The 18,364-nt window shown below is 41.5% G+C and overlaps 1 protein-coding gene across 1 annotated transcript in view; it reads right to left on the bottom strand.

Moving 5' to 3' along the window:
- Window positions 1-18,364, bottom strand: part of Dgki (diacylglycerol kinase iota) — a 434,705-nt gene that overhangs the window by 187,713 nt on the left and 228,628 nt on the right. Inside the window, 5 exon segments of the mRNA XM_069996861.1 lie at window positions 999-1,077; window positions 4,401-4,538; window positions 6,436-6,549; window positions 16,482-16,542; window positions 18,237-18,319. Of these exon segments, the coding sequence (XP_069852962.1) occupies window positions 999-1,077; window positions 4,401-4,538; window positions 6,436-6,549; window positions 16,482-16,542; window positions 18,237-18,319 (475 nt within the window).

The following is an 18,364-nucleotide window of genomic DNA, read 5'->3' on the forward strand; positions in this document are numbered from 1 at the left end:
AGGCAATTCTTTCATTATCTTTTCTCTCTGTGATTTCCCAGCTCATCAGGCTCCTATTCTCAGTGCTTCTGTTTGGTACAGAATATGATCTCTATAGAGATTTAACCCATGACCCTCTCCAAAGACAGGATGAGTGCCTGTGGGTACTTAACCTTTGCCCCTTCCTGACATGCTGTGATCTGCCCTTTAAAATCTGCCCTTTGATCTGTAACTGAAACCCAGGGAACATGTACTCTCTGACCCATTAAAAGCAGAGGACGGAAGAGATTCTGCTACTTAATTAGGACTATCCTTAAGTTCTTCCTCACTTTTCACAGCAGCATAAATACATGCTTTGGGATCATGAACACTGTACATGAGTAACCTCTTTCCGCCATCTTGTGTCATCCGTTGGACTGCACAGGCATTGAATGGCATAAGAAAACTTAGGTGACATGAAATTTGCATGTCACTATTTCATCTTACTTCTTTTTCAAAACTTGTCTTGACTCCAACTCTTTTAGTGCCAGAAATAAGCAGGCAATCTCATTCATCTCTCTTTCTCACCCAGTTAATCCAATCACTATCACTACCACATTCTACTCTTTCTACCTAAACTATTGTTACTCCATTGTTACTTTTGTTTCTTGTTTACTGGTTTGCTTTTGCTATCATATTTCAATGGCTTGAGTTAGGCATATCCTAATTAGTAAAAGAGTCTATGATAAGGTATCATAGCAGATCACTCACAGAAAATTTCTTGTCAAACTTAAAGATTAACAATTGCTACTGTAGACCTATCCTTTGCTATCTTTAAAACACAAAGCAACCAAGATCCCATTTGTAGCAAGTTGCAGTAAACAGCTGTCTAGTCTAGCTTCCTAGGTCATCATGAAGCTAACATGGAGCAACACCAAAGCACGCTGCAAACACTTAAAGGTAGGCAAGCAGAAGGGAACATGCAAAACACCTGCTGGACACTTCCTCCCTGGGAGACGGGAAGGGGACGCAGTCCTCACCTCTGGACTCATGGAACTCCAGTGTGACGTGAGCGTCAAATCCAAGGCTGAAGTAATTATTGAAAACGTTCAGAGGAAGCTGCAATGATAAACAAAGGTAGAGAAGAAGTTGAACACGGCCACTCAGGATGTATGAAACCCAATGCCAGACACCCATCTCTGGGGCTGCCTTGGGGAAAGATCAATCATAAAGAAGGTGGCTTTGTGGGAAACACAAGGTCTCTTGAATGAATCCATTAGTGAAGATTCAGATCAAGTAATTATCTCAAGAATTACAAGGAAAACTGGATGCTGGCAGTGCATGTCTGTAATCCCAGATACTAGGGTGCTGAGATCTGAGGATCAAGGTTCAAAGCCAGTCAGGACAGAAACGTGTGTGAGATTATTATTCCAATAAACCAGTACAAAGCTATAAGTGGAGGTATGGCTCAAGCAGTAGAGCACCAAGTTTGAGCAAAAAAGCCAAGCAAGAGCAGAGTACAAGGCCCTGAGTCCAAGCCCTAGTTCTGTCTCTGTCTCTCTCTCTCTCTCGCTCTCTCTCTCGCTCTCTTTCTCACACAGAAACACAAACACACACACACACCATACAAATTACAAGTAGTAAAGAAAATAAGAGCTACAAATATAAAAATCAGTAAATAACTATTCTTGTGTATGTTGTTGTTGTTATGATAGAAGCTTTTAGCTGAGGAATGCACATATATAATACAAAGAATGACTTATTAAGGAATGTAGAAAATAAGTCCAATCTCAAGGATCTCGTCTAGTTTCCCTAATCAGCTGCAATAATTTATATTTAGCATAGGAATATTATTTTATAGAAAGTTTTCTTTGAACAAAAATCAGAAAAAAATGCAAGCTGGGCACTGGTGGCTCATACCCATAATCCTTGCTATTCAGGAGGTTGAGATTCAAGGATTGAGATTGCAAGCCAGCCCAATTAGGAAAGTCCACAAAACTCTATCTTCTAATAACAAACAAAAGGCTAGAAGTGGAGCTGTGGTTTAAGTGATGAGTGCCAGCCTTGAGCACAAAAGCTGAGGGTTAGTGCCCAGGCCCTGAGGTCAATCCCTGGTACAAAGAGACAGAAAGAAACAGAGCCAGAAAGAAGGATATACAGAGACAGAGAGAAAAAATAAAGCAGTGGAACCATTTGATTCAGTTACTGATTCTATAGAGAGAATGACCAACAGTACATATATATATATAGATAGATAGATAGATAGATAGATAGATAGATAGATACATACATACAGATATATAGATACACATATATAAATATAGTACATATATAGATATAAATTATATATATATAATTTAGATGTTCCATTTGATTGGTCAAATTCATCTCTTCAGCATAACCATTCTCTGCAAGACAACCACATAGATTCACAAACGAGCTTCCATTTCCCTTTCCCCAGTCCATCATGTCCCTGGTGCTCCTGTCAGAAGCTGGTGATGGTGACAGTTGTGTGACTGAAAATCTAGTATTAAAATTGCGAAGCTGATGTGATTGTAAAGGTTCCACTCAATGTTAGGACAATGAGAGAAACGTGGAAAATGCACTTGTCCTTTTGCAACTCCAAGTGGAAGATAAAAATTAAAGGTAATGATGCCCAATAATGTTCAGGTTTATATCCCACACCAATCTGTATTTTTCTACTATCAGAAATAAGTGTGTGAACCCTCAGGGTTTCCACAGTTAAGTCTTACTGTGGCTCATGTGCCCTGCAATATGTAAGATGCTCAGCTTGATTGGAGGGAGACTATTGCCCATTATGAGAAAAAATGAACCAAGCAAAGAGAGCAAGGATGGTATTGACACAGAAGGAAGGGAACCGGTGTGCCTTGTTCTCTAACTGAAGAAAATACCTGATATGGAAGCCCCCTGAGACTGAGTTATTATGTACTCAGGGCCTAAATCAGCCCTTCAAAATGGTTTCAACAAACTAGGGAAAAGAGCCAGAAATTAAACACATTGAACAACGCCAAAATCACGTCCAACTCTCTTGGCTTTGTATTTGAGAATGTCCAGTTCCTGCACTTAAACAAAATACCAGTCCTTAGTGAAGACTGCTCTCCTCATCTCCCATTTATGTTCTTTTGGCTACAATTCCTTTATCTTCACATCAACTGATAGCTAAGGAAAACATCTGGTCACCATCCCCTAAATAATATCCCAATTTAGACTGATTTAAGTTATTCACATTTTCCAGGAAAATACACCCTGATATCCTGTCTCCTCTATAATCCATTTCCCTAGCTTTCTCATGATCTTCACTGTGGTTCCTTGGCTGCAACAAAAAGTTTCTCTTTTCTTCTTTCTTTCTTTTTTTCCATTTCCTACACTGTTGGGAAGAGAATTAAGTATGAATTTCTATTCTAGGCTTAAGCATTCCAAGTTTAGTAGGTGAAGGACCTTGAAATTTCCATATGGTGTTCCACTTTCTACTTTCAGTTGTTTTCTACCTAATGTCTATAAATCAAATAAACACACAAATTCAAAGTATTATCATATGCCTTGTTTAAACACCATTACTCTATTAGGAATTCAACTTCAACTGAGCCTCTGAGATATTTATTAGAAACTTTCATTTCAGAATCATGTACAAGTGAAAAAAAATGAAGACAAGGCAAACTATGTCTGATCCAAGTATCTAAGCCAGATAAGAAATTTGAGCACCTACAACAATTGGTCAGGCTCAAGGTGAATCATGAATAAAGCACCAGGGTCTGGTCTAAGATGATTCAGGATTCAATCTATTTGAAGGTTGAAACAAACACCATGAAATCATGGCCTCAATGAATGGCATGGTCCAAAATAGCAGAGATATCATTTAATATGCAGTCACCTGGGCTTTACCCCATCCTGTTCAGTATCTCTGGAGAGTGGATCTAGGAATGTACATCTTCAAAAAGTAAACTCAGAGATTCTTATGCACAAGAAAGTTTGGAAATATTATCACAGAATAGAAGTGGAAAGTAAAATGGAGAATAAAAAACAAATATGAGGATAAAAAAAAAAAGAAAGTTAAATGGAGGAAGTATCTACTCAGCTACCTACAAAAAGATATCAGAAGCCAAGTGCCAATGACTCACATCTGTAATCCTAGCTACTAAGGAAGCTGAGATCTGAGGATCACGGTTCAAAGCCAGCTGGGGTAAGAAAGTCTGTGAAACCCTTATCTCCAATTAGCTACCAGAAAACCTAAAGTGGCATTGTGGCTCAAGTGGTAGAGCGCTAGCCTTGAGCTGAAGAGCTGAGGGACAGCGCCCAGACCTAGAGTTCAAGGCCCATGACTGACAAAAAAAAAAGTCAGAAAGCAAGGCTAGAACTAAAAACCAAGCATTTCAGTGAAAGTACAAAGTGTCATATTTACAGGCAAGGAAAACTTTCCTAACCTTACACACGCCATCTTCAAGTTCTTCAGGGGGCAAATCTGGGTTTCTTTCCACATGGAGGTTCCATCGATCCAGTTGTACAATGGTCCCATCTTCTACCTGACAAAGGATCTTAGAAACAGGTTCATCAGTGTAGCCCTGCAAACAAAATCAGAAAACACACGCAATGTGGGCTGAATTAGAAAGCAGTATAGCCAATGTGCCTATGTGATCCTCTCCCTAAGAATATCCTCTTTTGGTCTTTCTCTGTGTGAATGCCTAGAGACCTGTAGTATCATTTATCATGTCCCAGAGTATTTTTACTCTTTCACCATTCAGTGTGTTTACTTGTAGATTTATAGATACGTCCTAGTTACCACAAATGAAGTAAACCATGCAACCTATATTTCTTTGGGTTTTCACTATGTGCACCTGACTACTACATAAAGTAATATTTATTGAAATGAACTCCAGGAAGTTGAAGCAAGGTTGTTTTTGTTTCCATTTCCTTTTGTCTTGTTTGTTCATTCATCCATCTTTGGGAAGGTAAGGAGGAGGGGCACAAAAATATCACTAGACACAATTTGTGGGTGGGGATGGGAGGGAAAACTGGGAGAGAACAAGAGAATGGGTGACACTGTTTAAAAATAAATGTACTCTTTAGCTGACTTTTGGAACCATCACCCCTACTATATATTACCTTTACAATAGCAATAAATAAATGGGGGCGGGGTTGAATACAAGGAAGAAGAATCAAATCAGGATTCCAATCCAAAACATTCTATTCTATTATGAAAAGGAAAACATCGGTCAAGATGCATTGTACTCATAAATTGACACGGTGACCTGAATCCTCTCTGTACAAATACCTGAAAATTAACTAATTAAAAGAACTTTCTCCTGTTAGCATTTTATTTCCTGTACTTCCCCCTGTTTGTGCTTTAGGGCATCATGTTTCCATGACCCAGAGAATCAAGGACCAGCCTTGTTAGGGAGATATTTCCTCCTCAAGGCTCCATGACTGACAGCATGATGATTACAGAGCAAAAGGCTTGACTTGGATGTGATGTATTAACACTGATAATGATTTGGTTATTTCATGTAAATAAGTGTTCGTGTACTGCCTGATAAATGAAACTAAGGTCTGTGGGAGATTCATTCCCCCAAAGACCAGATTTCTACCTGCTGAACATCTGAAGATCATTTTTCATGACACAAAATATGATAAAAAAGGTTGGTATTTTAGTGTCTTGTGCCTTCTTACTCTCTTAGTGCCATAAAAATTAATGAATACATAAATAACATGGCAGGATCATGGCAGGAAAATTCTATGCTGACCTAAGGGTGGCTTCTAAAAGGAAGGAAAGCCAAAGACATGACAACACCCAAAACTCAAATAAAGTCATAACTCTCCCAAACTGAGGCTTATAAACCTAAGCCAGAAGTAAACAGTTCTAGCCAAGACTGAAGATTGAGATGAATTCAAGTATGCAAGACTGTTTGCTACCGAGACCTGATGCTAACCCACCCAATGCATTTCAATGGCCCTCCCAACAAGCCCCAACCTATATGCTAAACACCTCCATCCATACCACATTCTTTTCTGATTGTGGGGCTTTGAACTTGGGGCTTAGGTGCCATCCCTGAGCCTCTTTGTGCTTAAGGCTAGTGCCCTACCACTTGAGCCACAGAGCCACTTCTGGCTTTTTTCTGAGTAGTTTATTGGAGTGAAGAGTTTCACAGACTTTCCTGCCTGGGCTATCTTCAAATGGTGCTCCTCAGATCTCAGCCTCCTGAGTAGCTAGGATTACAGGTGAGAGCCACCAGCGCCCAGCTCCATACCACATCCAACTTTCCCTTCTGTCTTAAACTGAAGATGCTACCAAAGAAAACTGGGGTTTATGGACACGTTGACTTCCATTTCTAACTCATTCCTTGGATGGCTGCGGCAGCAGCATTCTCCTTTCCTGACAGCCTTCCTTGTGGGAGCACGTGGTGATTTGGGGATGCTGTGTGTGCCTGGACAGTAGGGGTAGCAGCCATGGTGAGTTCTTACCCCTCCCCAGTTGAGAGTTCGAGCCAGGTCATTCCCAGTCCCCAGCGGCAGGACCCCTACGGGAGGCTGTGGGCTCAGCTGCAGCTCATCCAGGATGGAGAGGATCCAGCCCACCTACAGACGCATCGGGGGCCAGAAGACAGAAGAGAAAGATAAATAAGACAACTCCTTCACAGGAGGCTCTCCACAGCTCAAAGGACTGGCTTCTTTCTCCTTTAAAACAGACATTTTAGTTCAGTGACTAGGGAGCAGCGAGGTCATTCATCTCAGATGCCCCCAAACGGGAAAAGGACCTTTCTGTGTGGGCCCCATCATCTAAGCAAAACGAGAACCAGTCATCTGGGGGCTTAGCCAAGATGTCACTGAACAGTTAGGCAAATTTAAGATGACTGAAGCACTTCAACAGGGTGAGGCTGGGAAGACTCCAAATCAGATTAAATATCGGTCTAGTTCATACTGGCTATGTACTAGTTCATACTGGCTAGATCAGATTTTTCAACTCCACCGAGACTTGCTCACCCAGTTTACAAAACAGGATAATAACACCTGATAATACATACTCACAGGATTATGTGATTGCTTACAGATTAAACTAAAATGTACATAAAGCCCTTCACATCATCCCTGGCCTGAAATAAGCACTTGTGAAATGGTTACCCACCATGGCACAATCCTCAATGATACTCCATGTAGACAGAATTATGGGCAGACCTAGCATCTGTTGTAAGTTTAGGCTGAAAGTAGAGACTTAGTTTCATCTTTTGCTAAGATAAATAATACTTTGGGTAGAGTCTTATTATTATAACTATTTAGAAAAATTACCCCAAATCTGGAAATAGCAGAAAGAAACTGACATGTCTTTATGATGTCATCCACAACGACTGCTTCACAGACCCCTACTTAAGAACTAGATAATTGTAGCTTCACATAGCACTGCAAATGTCTACAAGACATTAAAGGTTATAGGTCTAGTCCTATGGGGTATGAAACTAGTTTTGTCTCATATTAGGGGAAAAAATGGAATATAACTCTATAATTCTTTTCCTATACTTCTTGGATGAACCAAATTTGCCACTTTGCTGATTCTCTCACTAAAAGCCAAATACAATAATGACAGGTGCTCAGGATATCTTCATTTGCATGAAAATGAGGATTCTTAAAAACACAACATTGAGCCACTACATTTGGACACCACATGTAAACCACAGAACTCAGTGACTGAAGATATGGAGGTAAATGGGCTGGGCCAAGATAGATCAGGCTGAAGAGCTACTCTCGGGGTTTACACAAAGACATCCGGTTGCCTCCCAAGTGCCATCCCTGAGCAAAGCCGTTTACTGAATCAATGCAATGTTGTTTCATTTTAATGTCCATTTTATAGAGAAACTAAGACTTGGAGGATGAGGGACTGGATGTAGTAGCACACACCTGTAACTCGAGCTACTCAGAGGCTAACGCAGCAAGACCATGTCTCAACACTAAGACAAAAATGGGACCAGAGGGTAGGTCGGGGCTAAAATGCTTATCTGGCATGCATGACCCATAGCATCACAACAAAACAAACAAACAAACAACTACAAATACCCTAAATCTGCTTCTGGAAGGAGCCTGATTATTCTGGAGATAGTGGCAAGTGACTTTGAACCTTGGAAGTAGATGAATCAAAAGTAGGCATCGTAGCATATGGCTCCACCCCACTGTGGAGTTTAAGACAAGTCCTAGCAACATAGTCACACCCAAACTCAGAGAAGAGAGCTAAGGACAGAGATGGGAATGGGGGTAGGGAGGAGGGAGAGGGAAGGGAAGGAGAGAGGGGAGAGCAAGGAAGAGGGGAGGAGAGAAGAGGAGAAGGGAAGACAGAGAAGACAGGGGTGGAGAGAAGAGAGGAGAGGGGAAGAGAAAGAGGAAGGAAGGGAGGGGAAGGAAAAAGGAAGGGAAGAAAGGAGGTGTGAATCAAACTTAGTTATGTTGCAGAACTATGTTGCAGAGAGAGAGCCTGTAATTTCACCCCCCCCCACCACACACACACACTAAATAAAGTGGCATACTAGGACCAACTTTCCTAACTTATACCTAAAACACTTTCTCTTACACAATTCCTTCCCAGAAATGGACCTTCCTCATCTTTCAATGAAGTGCAAAGCTGTAATCACCCGCTAGTAAGGTACACCACAATGTTCATCCATACGTACACTAAAAATCTGTATCCACAAAAATGCCAGCAAGTTCAATCATTTGTTAAAACTGGACAATTTATTCCTAAACAATCCTTCGATTTTTGACCTAAGGATTCTTTATTTCTTCCCTGATGTGTAATACCAGCAAAGTACTGCTGCTCTGGCTTGGAAAGAAAAGAAAACACACATTCCAGCTACTAAATTCAGTGTGATGGCTGTGCTAGACCTTGCCCATGTGCTGCTAAAAGCACAAGCTTAATACAGCAGGAATGGATGGCTCTTATAAACTACAAGACAAGGGGGTGAAAGGTCACTGAAGAGGATGTCAGCACTGGAAAGCTCAGCTATCAGGGATGGCTGTCTGCAGACGCCAGCAGCTCTGAGAAGAACCAGACTCACAGTGGAACTTAGCAGAAATGTAACACAATGCCCCCGTCCAGAGAAGGAAAAAGGGTGCCTCCTCCTTAAAGCTCCTCGGTAACAGAGCTCTCCATCTACCCCTTGTCCATTCCCAAGTTAGCTCCTTCTGTTTAGGAAGATTTAAATTCGTTTTCTTTGTATTGTAATTAAACCATGTCTCCCCTTTCCTTCAGTACCCCATTTCACTCTAGACACAGCAATCAACACTTGAGGAGGAAAAATAAAGGTTTAAAAAAGAGACATATCAGAAAGGAAGACATTGTCCAAAAAGAAATGTACTCTTCACCTGACTTACTTGACTGCAACCCTCTATGCGTGACCTTTATAATATCAATAAAACATTTACAGTGAATAAATAAGACAAAGAAGAAGAGCAAACTGGCTCCTAGTCTTCTTACAAGTCAGAGGAAGCTGTGGGTGTGGCTTCTGACAATGGGAAATTCAACGTGCACCTCCTCCTGGCAGAAGGCTGTACTGCACTAACCTCTCTCTTGGTAAGGAAGAAAATGCAGGGCCATTGAATGACCATTGTCTGAGCCTATTGGGTTGAGAAAGAAGTGTCATGGCTGCGTGAAGCATGGGAGTATGTGGTTCAGTCTCTCACAAGCTCACTGACGCCTTCCCAAGGTGGGAGCCCTACCCACCTATAAAAAAAAACAACAAAAAACTACTGCTGGAAAAACAATTCAAAACTACCACAAAGAGGTAGTGACAGGACAACAAGATACAAAAGTAAAAAAATTAAGTTAAACAACTTCCTTTGAAGATGATCCTACAAAGAAAAATTCTAAATCTTTGGAGGAATGTGACAATGAAAGGATTCCTTCACTGCCCATCAGATGCTAGTCACACAGACAACGTGGAGAGCAGTGTCCCGTAACTTCTGTGACTCAGCATTGCATCTTCACATGGTGCTGAGATGGGCTTTGTTCTGGTTTCTTCTCGGAGAAGTTTCCACCAAAGGTATGCACTGTGTGTGACTGCACAGGAGCCCGAATCACTCAGGCAATTTTCACTCTCTCCTCTTCCCTTTCACTTGGCCCATTCATAAAAGGATACATTAGAATTGATTTTACGGCAAGGCCCTTGAGATATATACATGTGTATGTTTATCTAGACATCTATAAAATAGATCAGATATAGATATATAAAGATGTGTCTACATAGACGGGTGATTGATAGGTAGATGGATGGATGGATGGATCCAATTTCTTCTATCTCCTTGGTACAGCAGCCAAGTAATCAAATATCCCAATCTTTCCTGAACATGAGAAGGCCACCTTGTATTATATCATGGCATCATCATTGCACGTCATCAAATGTCTCTTGCCTTTTACAGCACAGATTTTTTTTCCTTTTGTCTTAACATTCTCTCATGGGTGTACAAGGTGAAGTAGATAGTTCTCTGCCTGAGGCAGCTCTGTGTGTCTTCTTACCATACCCTGGAATCCTTCTTCCTTTTTGGGAGCAATGAGATCGCTCCCCAGCAACCAACCTTCTTCAAAGGAAGCGTAACCCAAAGGACAGGGAGCCACACTGGCTCACAGCCCAGCCCCGCCACATACTCGATGCATGAGGAGACAAGTCACTTAAATTTGTCCTCCCCCAACCTAAAAGAAGAGTAACAGTGGCAGCTGCCTCTTAGTGTTATCTTCCCAATTAAGTAATGCACAGACATTGCTGAGCATGTGGCTGGCAAATGGCAAATGTAAATTAACACTAGCTCTAACACTGTATTTTCCCTCTTTCTTTGATCTACTTCCTAGGAGCAGAATACCCTCTTCTATTGTTCCATTTAAAGGAAAAATGGAGCCTGAAATGTGAAATTTATCCCACCTCTGGCTTCCATCAATCCAAGAAGCTTTTCTGTTGCAGATGAAAAACGACAGTAAAAGCCAAGCAGTCCAGAGACCAGAGCTCTAGAAATAGAATGAAAATGAATCTGCTATAATATAGTAGGTAAAACAAAAAAAAAGTCTTCAGCAATTGTCTGTATCTTTGTCATTAGAACTGTATAAAAAGAACTTTGACTCTAAAGTTGCTCTTGGAAATCTTGTCCCATTGTGAGTAGTGAGAAATTCCCTCTTCTGCACGTCTAGGCAGCACACTCTAGGTTCATGGGCAGATGCTCTGCTGGTTGGGGTTCAGTATTCCCAAAGTATCTCCACCAGCTCACCCACAAGAAACCTTCTGATGAAATCACTTAATTCAGTGAAACACACAGAACTTGGCATCTCTTTTGCCAGAACTGAAGAACGTTATTCTGATGAGATCACATCGCTGCAGCCTGCAGACTTCTCTCCTCTCTTCATTAGGAAAAGCAGGGCTGACAGATTTAGAACGCCAGCCCCTCCACAGGGCTTTCAGCAGCCAGGCGGCAGCAGCAGCTGGCCAATGCTGCCACCAGCTGTCCATTCACAGCCCTTGCTAGCTGACTGCACAGTGATGCCCTTCTGCAGTGTATTAACATTAGACATGGCAGAGGGGGGTAGGTGCTTGATTCCAACCCAACAGACACCCACTGTACGGTCCTGAATCCTGCAGAAACACGTGAAGGACACGCACAGTGGGAAATCAGCGAAAAAGGGCAACGACTCTCAACCCTGAAAGAAGAACAAGGCAGTAGTTCTATTATTATAAGAAAAATACTTTCAGCAGGGTCTGGTGGTTCATTCCTATAACCATAGATACTCAGAAGCTTAGTCCAGAGGCTCCTAGTTCAAAGCCAACCCACGCAGGAAAGTCTTCAAGTCTTCCATTTCCAAAACAGCCATCAAGAAGCCAAGCTGGAGGCAAGACTTAAGTAGTAGAGCATCAGCTTTAAGAAAACAAACTGAGCAAGATGTAAGCCCAGAACTCAAGCCCAAGAACCAGAAACAACAACAAAAACCACTTTCCACATTTAAACCATATGGTAAAGGGGAATAGAAAATCCTCATCAGAATCAGTCAAAACTATTCTATGTGCAGTTAAGAGTCTCACGGACTTTACTGCCCAGTCTGGGGATCCTCAGATCTCAGTCTCCTGAGTAGCTATGATTATAGGCATGAGCCACTGGTGCCCAGTCATACTTGTCCTACTGAGTAACCCAGGAAACATAAGTAGAGAGTTTTTGGATAGTTATGTCTCAGGAAAGCTGAAATATAAAGTGAGACCTGACCTCAAAAGTCACCAAGGCAAAAATGACTTACATGGTAGAGCCCCTGCTTAGCAAATACAAGATCCTGACTTCAATCTATAGTATCTCTTTCTCTCTCTTTCTCTCCCCCTCTCTTTCTCACACACACATACAAAATAATAAATTAAAAATAAAAATTCAGCTTCTACCAAGTTCCCAAGCGGATCTGGCCTTTAGAACTTCATTAGAATTATGCCAAACCTCGTTCATCTCTCTGGGAACGCCTTTATTGAAGCCATCAGTCACTTTCTAGTCTCCCTTCTCTCTTAAAACTCATTGCTCATTCCCCCCCCCCACACTTCATTTTTTGGTCTTCTTGACAAAACAATTAGTTGTTCCTCTGTTCTCTATCTTTTCATTTTTCCTGTTGGGCTTTGGCTGAAATCCCATCTTTAACATGTATGGGTTGAATTCCCATGTTTGGAAACACTTATGAACGTGGCAGACAAGAGGTTAGTATGACAAGGGCTGACACTGTGCTTCTTACAGGCCTCTGCTGGGAAAAGAAGAGGGGGGAGGGGGTGGGAGAAGGGAGGAGCCTCGTGGGAGGTGCAGGGGAGGGGGAGGGGGTGAGAAGGGAGCACTGAAAGCAGCCATGATTGGGGAGGTAGTGATGATTTAAAAAAGAGTAAAGCTCTGAGTTTGGGGACAATGGACATACGTTCACTTGTCTCCTGCTGTCACTGAAATTTCCAGGGGAAATGAGGCAGATAGGAGTGAAGTCACATGGGAAGGCAAGGCTAAGAACGTGAGATACAGTAAGGATTCACAATGAGTACATCTTTTCAGTAAAGGTAACTGCTCTGGGAGATGGGTGATCTAGGAAGAGTATTAATCCCCATAGGATTTATTCAGATGTCATTCATACTGAAAGACATGGGAAAATTCTCCAATAGGGTTGAAGCTTAGGAAATGATACCCAAGGTATAGTATTTTGGCAAATGGAAGGAGATGGGAACTCCCTTTGAAGCAAAGGCTGATCTCTGACTTTCTCTTAGATTCTTCTCCTCTTCCACATTAAGTCACAAAAATGAAAATTCCTCTTCCCCAAGACAGGCTGTAGAAACTAGGCCCCTTGTCCACAAAAGCTACAAATAGTACACTAACCTTTCCCATGTCCATGGTGAAGTATGACCATAAGACAGAATGACCATTGTGTGGCCATAATGAATTATCTGACCATTGTGCAGCCATAATAAAGTCTCTGACCTACTTTTCCTGACAGTAGATCACAGGATCCTCATTCCGGAAGAGGTCTTGCCCCACAGCTGAGAGGAATACTGCACAGAGAAGCCAAGAAGAAATCTTGGCCCAAGGCCTTGCAGAGCTAACTCCTCAGTCCAGTACTCTACAATCATCTGCTTTATGTCCAATCACCTTTCCCAAGCACAGAGCAAGTGCTTTTCCCTGGGTCTTTGTGTCTTCCATCTGCAGGATCTTTGGTCACACACAACATTGATTCAATAAATGTGTTTTATTCTTGGCCAGTAGCTTGCTACAGGAGTACTCAGTTGTGATGTTTATGATGGGGAGAAACAAATTCATCCTTTTCACACCTGCACTAGCATATCCCTAAGTACATCATCCTAGGACATTGCAACCACGGGAAATGTGATTGATGCCAAGTGGGGAGAATTCCACAGTCAAGGATATCTTGCAAAACATGAGGTTAGAGTCAAAAAGGTCTGCTGCTATTTTGTAAGTTATAATGGATTTTTATAGGGCAATCATTTGCATTATGGATCTCGAAGACTAGTAAACACTGTTTTCCCAAATGGAAAAAGAAGTCTTTTTTCCTCTCTGGTAAGTGAGGACCAATGGAATCACTGTGCTACTTCATTCTGTTGCATTTAATGGTATATAATGTGTAGCTCATGGGGTATTAAGTGCTTTCATGCTAGGAGAAGAAATTAGAAAGGAGATTTTGTTGCTACCTTTGAGAATGAAACATTCTAATTAGGGATATTTAAAAAACCTAAAAGAGCCCATAATGCAATCCTAGATGCTAAGCAATTACACTCCAAATATCCAAAAGTAAAAGGCAAATCTATCTTGATTCTTCATTCTTTACCTTTGCTAAAAATATCAACAAAATGGAAACCAATAGGGAAATAATTGCACCATAATAAAGAGAGGAGGAAAAAAGGTCAAAGATAGTAAACTTTATTTAAATCCCTCCCCCATGTTCTCTTAAAAAGGTATACAAATGAGAGCAATGAATGACTTCTAAGGCAAACCTATCTGAGTCAATATAATTCCATTAGAAAAAAAGTTGACTTAATTCTAGTATATCAACATATTTCTCCTAACTAAAGGTGATTGATTATTAACACTAAATGGAAAACTGGGCACTGGTAGCCCCAGCCTGTAATCCTAGCTACTCAGGTAGCTGAGATTTGAAGATCACAGTTCAAAGCCAACATAGGTAGGAAAGTCTGCCAGACTCTATTCTCCAATTAAACACACACACACACACACACACACACACACACACACACAGTGAAGGGGGGGGGGGAGAGAGAGAGAGAGAGAGAGAGAGAGAGAGAGAGAGAGAGAGAGAGAGAGAGAGAGAGAGAGAGAAGTAGAGCTGTGGCTCAAGTGGTAAAGTGCTAGCCTTGACCAAAGCAGCTTAAGTACAATATCAAGGCCCTGAGTTTAAGCTCCAAGACCAGAACCATCCCCCCCATTCCAAAAATAAGAACAGTTATAAGATAGCAGTTGATGAGCATCCCCAAGTGAGTGTCCCCCCAAATTCACTAATTTGAACAGTTCTGTGTACATCTAATTGCCTTATTAAGAGCTAAGAAAGGGAAGAGTGATCTGTGTTAACTCTAGCAACATGTGGAGAAAGAGCTTCCCTTTGGGTAAGAAAAACTGGGAATAAAGTCCAGACCTTCGACTTGAAGCCTAGTGTCAGGCTTGCCACAGTAAAACTAGGTGCTAGAGATAGAGCCCCACCCACTCGCCAACCTCTTCCCTGGATCAATAGCCACACACTGCGTCAGGTCACCAAACTGCCTGAGCTGGGAAGGAGCGCCCAGGCCACCCTTCTCTCCAGTGGAAGGCAAAGCAGATGGTGGGCAAGGCTCCACCTGCTGGCAGGACAGGAAAGCCATCATAGGATTTGTCTTGGAGCCACACTGAAAACTAGAACCAGAAGAAACCAAGAGAGCACTAACCAAGCCAGAGCTCACAGGCAGAGCCTCTGTCCCTGCCTCAGGACTGTACAGGTCCCACGGCCTGGGAGCCTCAGGTGTCATCCACCTGAAATTCGGTGTTGGTGGCCAAAGGAATGTCTTCTGCACCCAACCTCTCACATGAAGGAGCACAGCTATTCCCTGAGCTGGTGCTCGCTGATGGAGTCTCTATTTCTGCCCTAGCACGGGTAGAGACCTGCATCCCGCAGACCTGCATACGCCTGCCTGTACTGTTAGACCACTGTCACCCGTGACACGGGCTTCGGTGCACCTCTGAGCTCATGCAGGTCCTTGCAGATGGGGAAATTAGAAATGAATCAGCTGGCGCAGAGCTGTGGAAGTCAGCTTCACCAGCACTAACTGGATCTGAGGCAGCACCATATGGAATTGGGCTCCATTTTCTGAGGGTGAACCAGGGAGTTTGCTAGAACTGTGCCTTGGAACTCAGTATTAGGTAGTAAAACTTAACACAAGCCATTGACTGTGGACAAACTATGCATATTTCTGCTTTCATGTGTCAGTTTTTAAATGCATTAACAGAAAAGAATGGAGATACAGCAGTTTATATATATATATATTTGTCAGTTGTACGGATTGAACTCTGGGCTTAGGCCCTACCACTTAAGCCACAGTGCCACTTTCAGTTTTCTAGTGGTTAATTGCAGATAAGAGTGTCACAGACTTTCCTGTCCAGGCTGGCTTTGAACTGCAATCCTCAGCTCTCAGCCACCTAAGTAGCTAGGATTACAGGCGTGAGCCACTGGCACCTGGCTCAGCAGTTTATATATATTAAAGAATTTGGCCACCCACAAAAATCTTCAAGTCAATGACGTGATCACATCCCTGCTCTGTAGACCAGAGCAAACTTGAGACAAGGAGTCATAGTTTAGAAAGGTCACATGCTTTCAACGCATAACTAAGTCCCTTCTAATCATCACAGGCTGTGATTCTCAGGAATGAAAGAAGAAAGAAGAAAACTGTCCCCAAAAAAGAATTAGTAATAGTAATAGGAGAAATCACTCAAAACTAGGGGAAAAATAAGGTAGAAAACTGGATTCTCCTTCAAGGACCTACCGTTCCATCGCCACCACAGGCTAGAATTCGTAGATTTGGGACTTTCCTATACAACTCAAGCCTAAAAAGGAAACAGAAGGAAAGGTAAACAAAAGAAGCCATCACTTCCTTTGGCATAGAGAAAATGCAACATGACATGGAGGGGGGCGGTGTCCACTGGAGAGAATATATTTCACGAGGATGATGGCATTGAACGAACCCATCTCTATGGAAACCCAAGAGGCCCAAGTCCGACTGCCTCAAGACAGGGGGTGAATATTATTTTTAAGTGGCCTGAAGTCTTTAATTTTCACAATTCCAGCGCTCATATCAACATGCATTTACTTTCTTTTTAGTTCTTTTACTTCTTGTCTTTTTTTTTCTTTCCCCACTCATTACCGCCTTTCCTTTCCCCCTCATTACTCCCTTTCCTTTCTTAGAGAAAATGTCACTAATTGGTTATCAATAGCCTTTTTGTGTCTCCTCTTTATATTCTATTAGATCCTCCTGGATCTGTTCATTTTTCAAACCCATACTTTCTGCTATTAATTCTAATCTTTCTCTACAGCACCCACATCTCCATCCTTTGACGCCCTCTCTATGCAAAGTAAAGAGATTGCTAATGAGTTTGCCTGCTTGATATTTGATCATTTTATCTTGCTGTCTCTCAAGAAAATGCAGTATGTATATTTATACTCCTCAGATGATAGATAACCTTTGGCTGAAGTAAGTGGTTAGACTCTGAATATAATCACCAATTTAAATAAAGTGCTATGATTTTTTCCCTGGAAATATTTTGTCTCCTGCCTGTTCTCTCTGAAGCAAGTCTAACTGATATGATAAAAAAAAAAACCTTAGGAAAAAGAAATCTAAAAAGGAACATAAGCCTGAGTAGTAGATTTATCTTAGCACAACTGAACAGGAAAAAACATAGAAGGCTAACAGCAAACTCTAGTGGCAAAGAAATTCATAGCAGAAATTTAACTTTCCTAGTTCATGTTCTCCTCTATGCTTAAAAATACACTGTATCCATTTCATACAGGAATACTATTTCTCTATAAATGTATGAGTTGATACCTCTTTTTCTCTCATTTTGCTATTTATTACAAAAATAACTCAAATCCTTTATGTGCTACTATTTATTCACCAGCATCAGAACACAAGGTGTCCAATAGCAGAACTACCTCTGTTCTTTCCCACTGTGCAAGATTCAGTTTTCAATACTTGTAACCAAAGCAGAGAATAAGATCTCTGAGAAACTCAGAAAAGCAATGGAACAGAAATTAAATGTCCACTCACAGAGGTATAGAGTCTATAGGTATAATCAATTCATCAATCTCTCTCTCCAATGAACACACACACACACACACACACACACACACACACACACACACACACACCCCAACACACACAGCCCCCAAATCAAATATTCGTAGATAAATATAGCTGACCCCCAAACATAAGCTTACATTCCTATAAATGTGCATCTCCCAAATTGCACATTTGTAAATAGAAACAATGTCATTGAAAATTGTACATCCAGAAACACAAACACACTAGCAGTGTACCCTCATTAACAATGGAGCAGACAATATCTTGAAGGAAACAAGCTTGAGGAAAGTACTAGGGCACATCAGATAAAGTTTTGAAGGAAGGAAATAAGAGATGAGCAAAACACATTTCACCAGGTAATCAGATAACAGACCTTGGCCCAAATCATAAAGTCCTCACTTGTTCAAAGTTCTGCCAGACCACAGGGGGTATTTCCAGACTTACGCATCTTTTGGCCCTTCCTGAGAAAGATCAAAGACTTGGCGTGGGTTCAAGTACCACATGAACATCTGTAGGACTTTGGTTCCCTGTAAAGGAAAAAAATTACAATAATAGGAGAAAATTTTCAGCAT

Source organism: Dipodomys merriami, unplaced genomic scaffold, assembly GCF_024711535.1.
Source record: "Dipodomys merriami isolate MVZ:Mamm:240054 unplaced genomic scaffold, mDipMer1.0.p SCAF_5, whole genome shotgun sequence".
NCBI classification, from domain to species: domain Eukaryota; kingdom Metazoa; phylum Chordata; class Mammalia; order Rodentia; family Heteromyidae; genus Dipodomys; species Dipodomys merriami.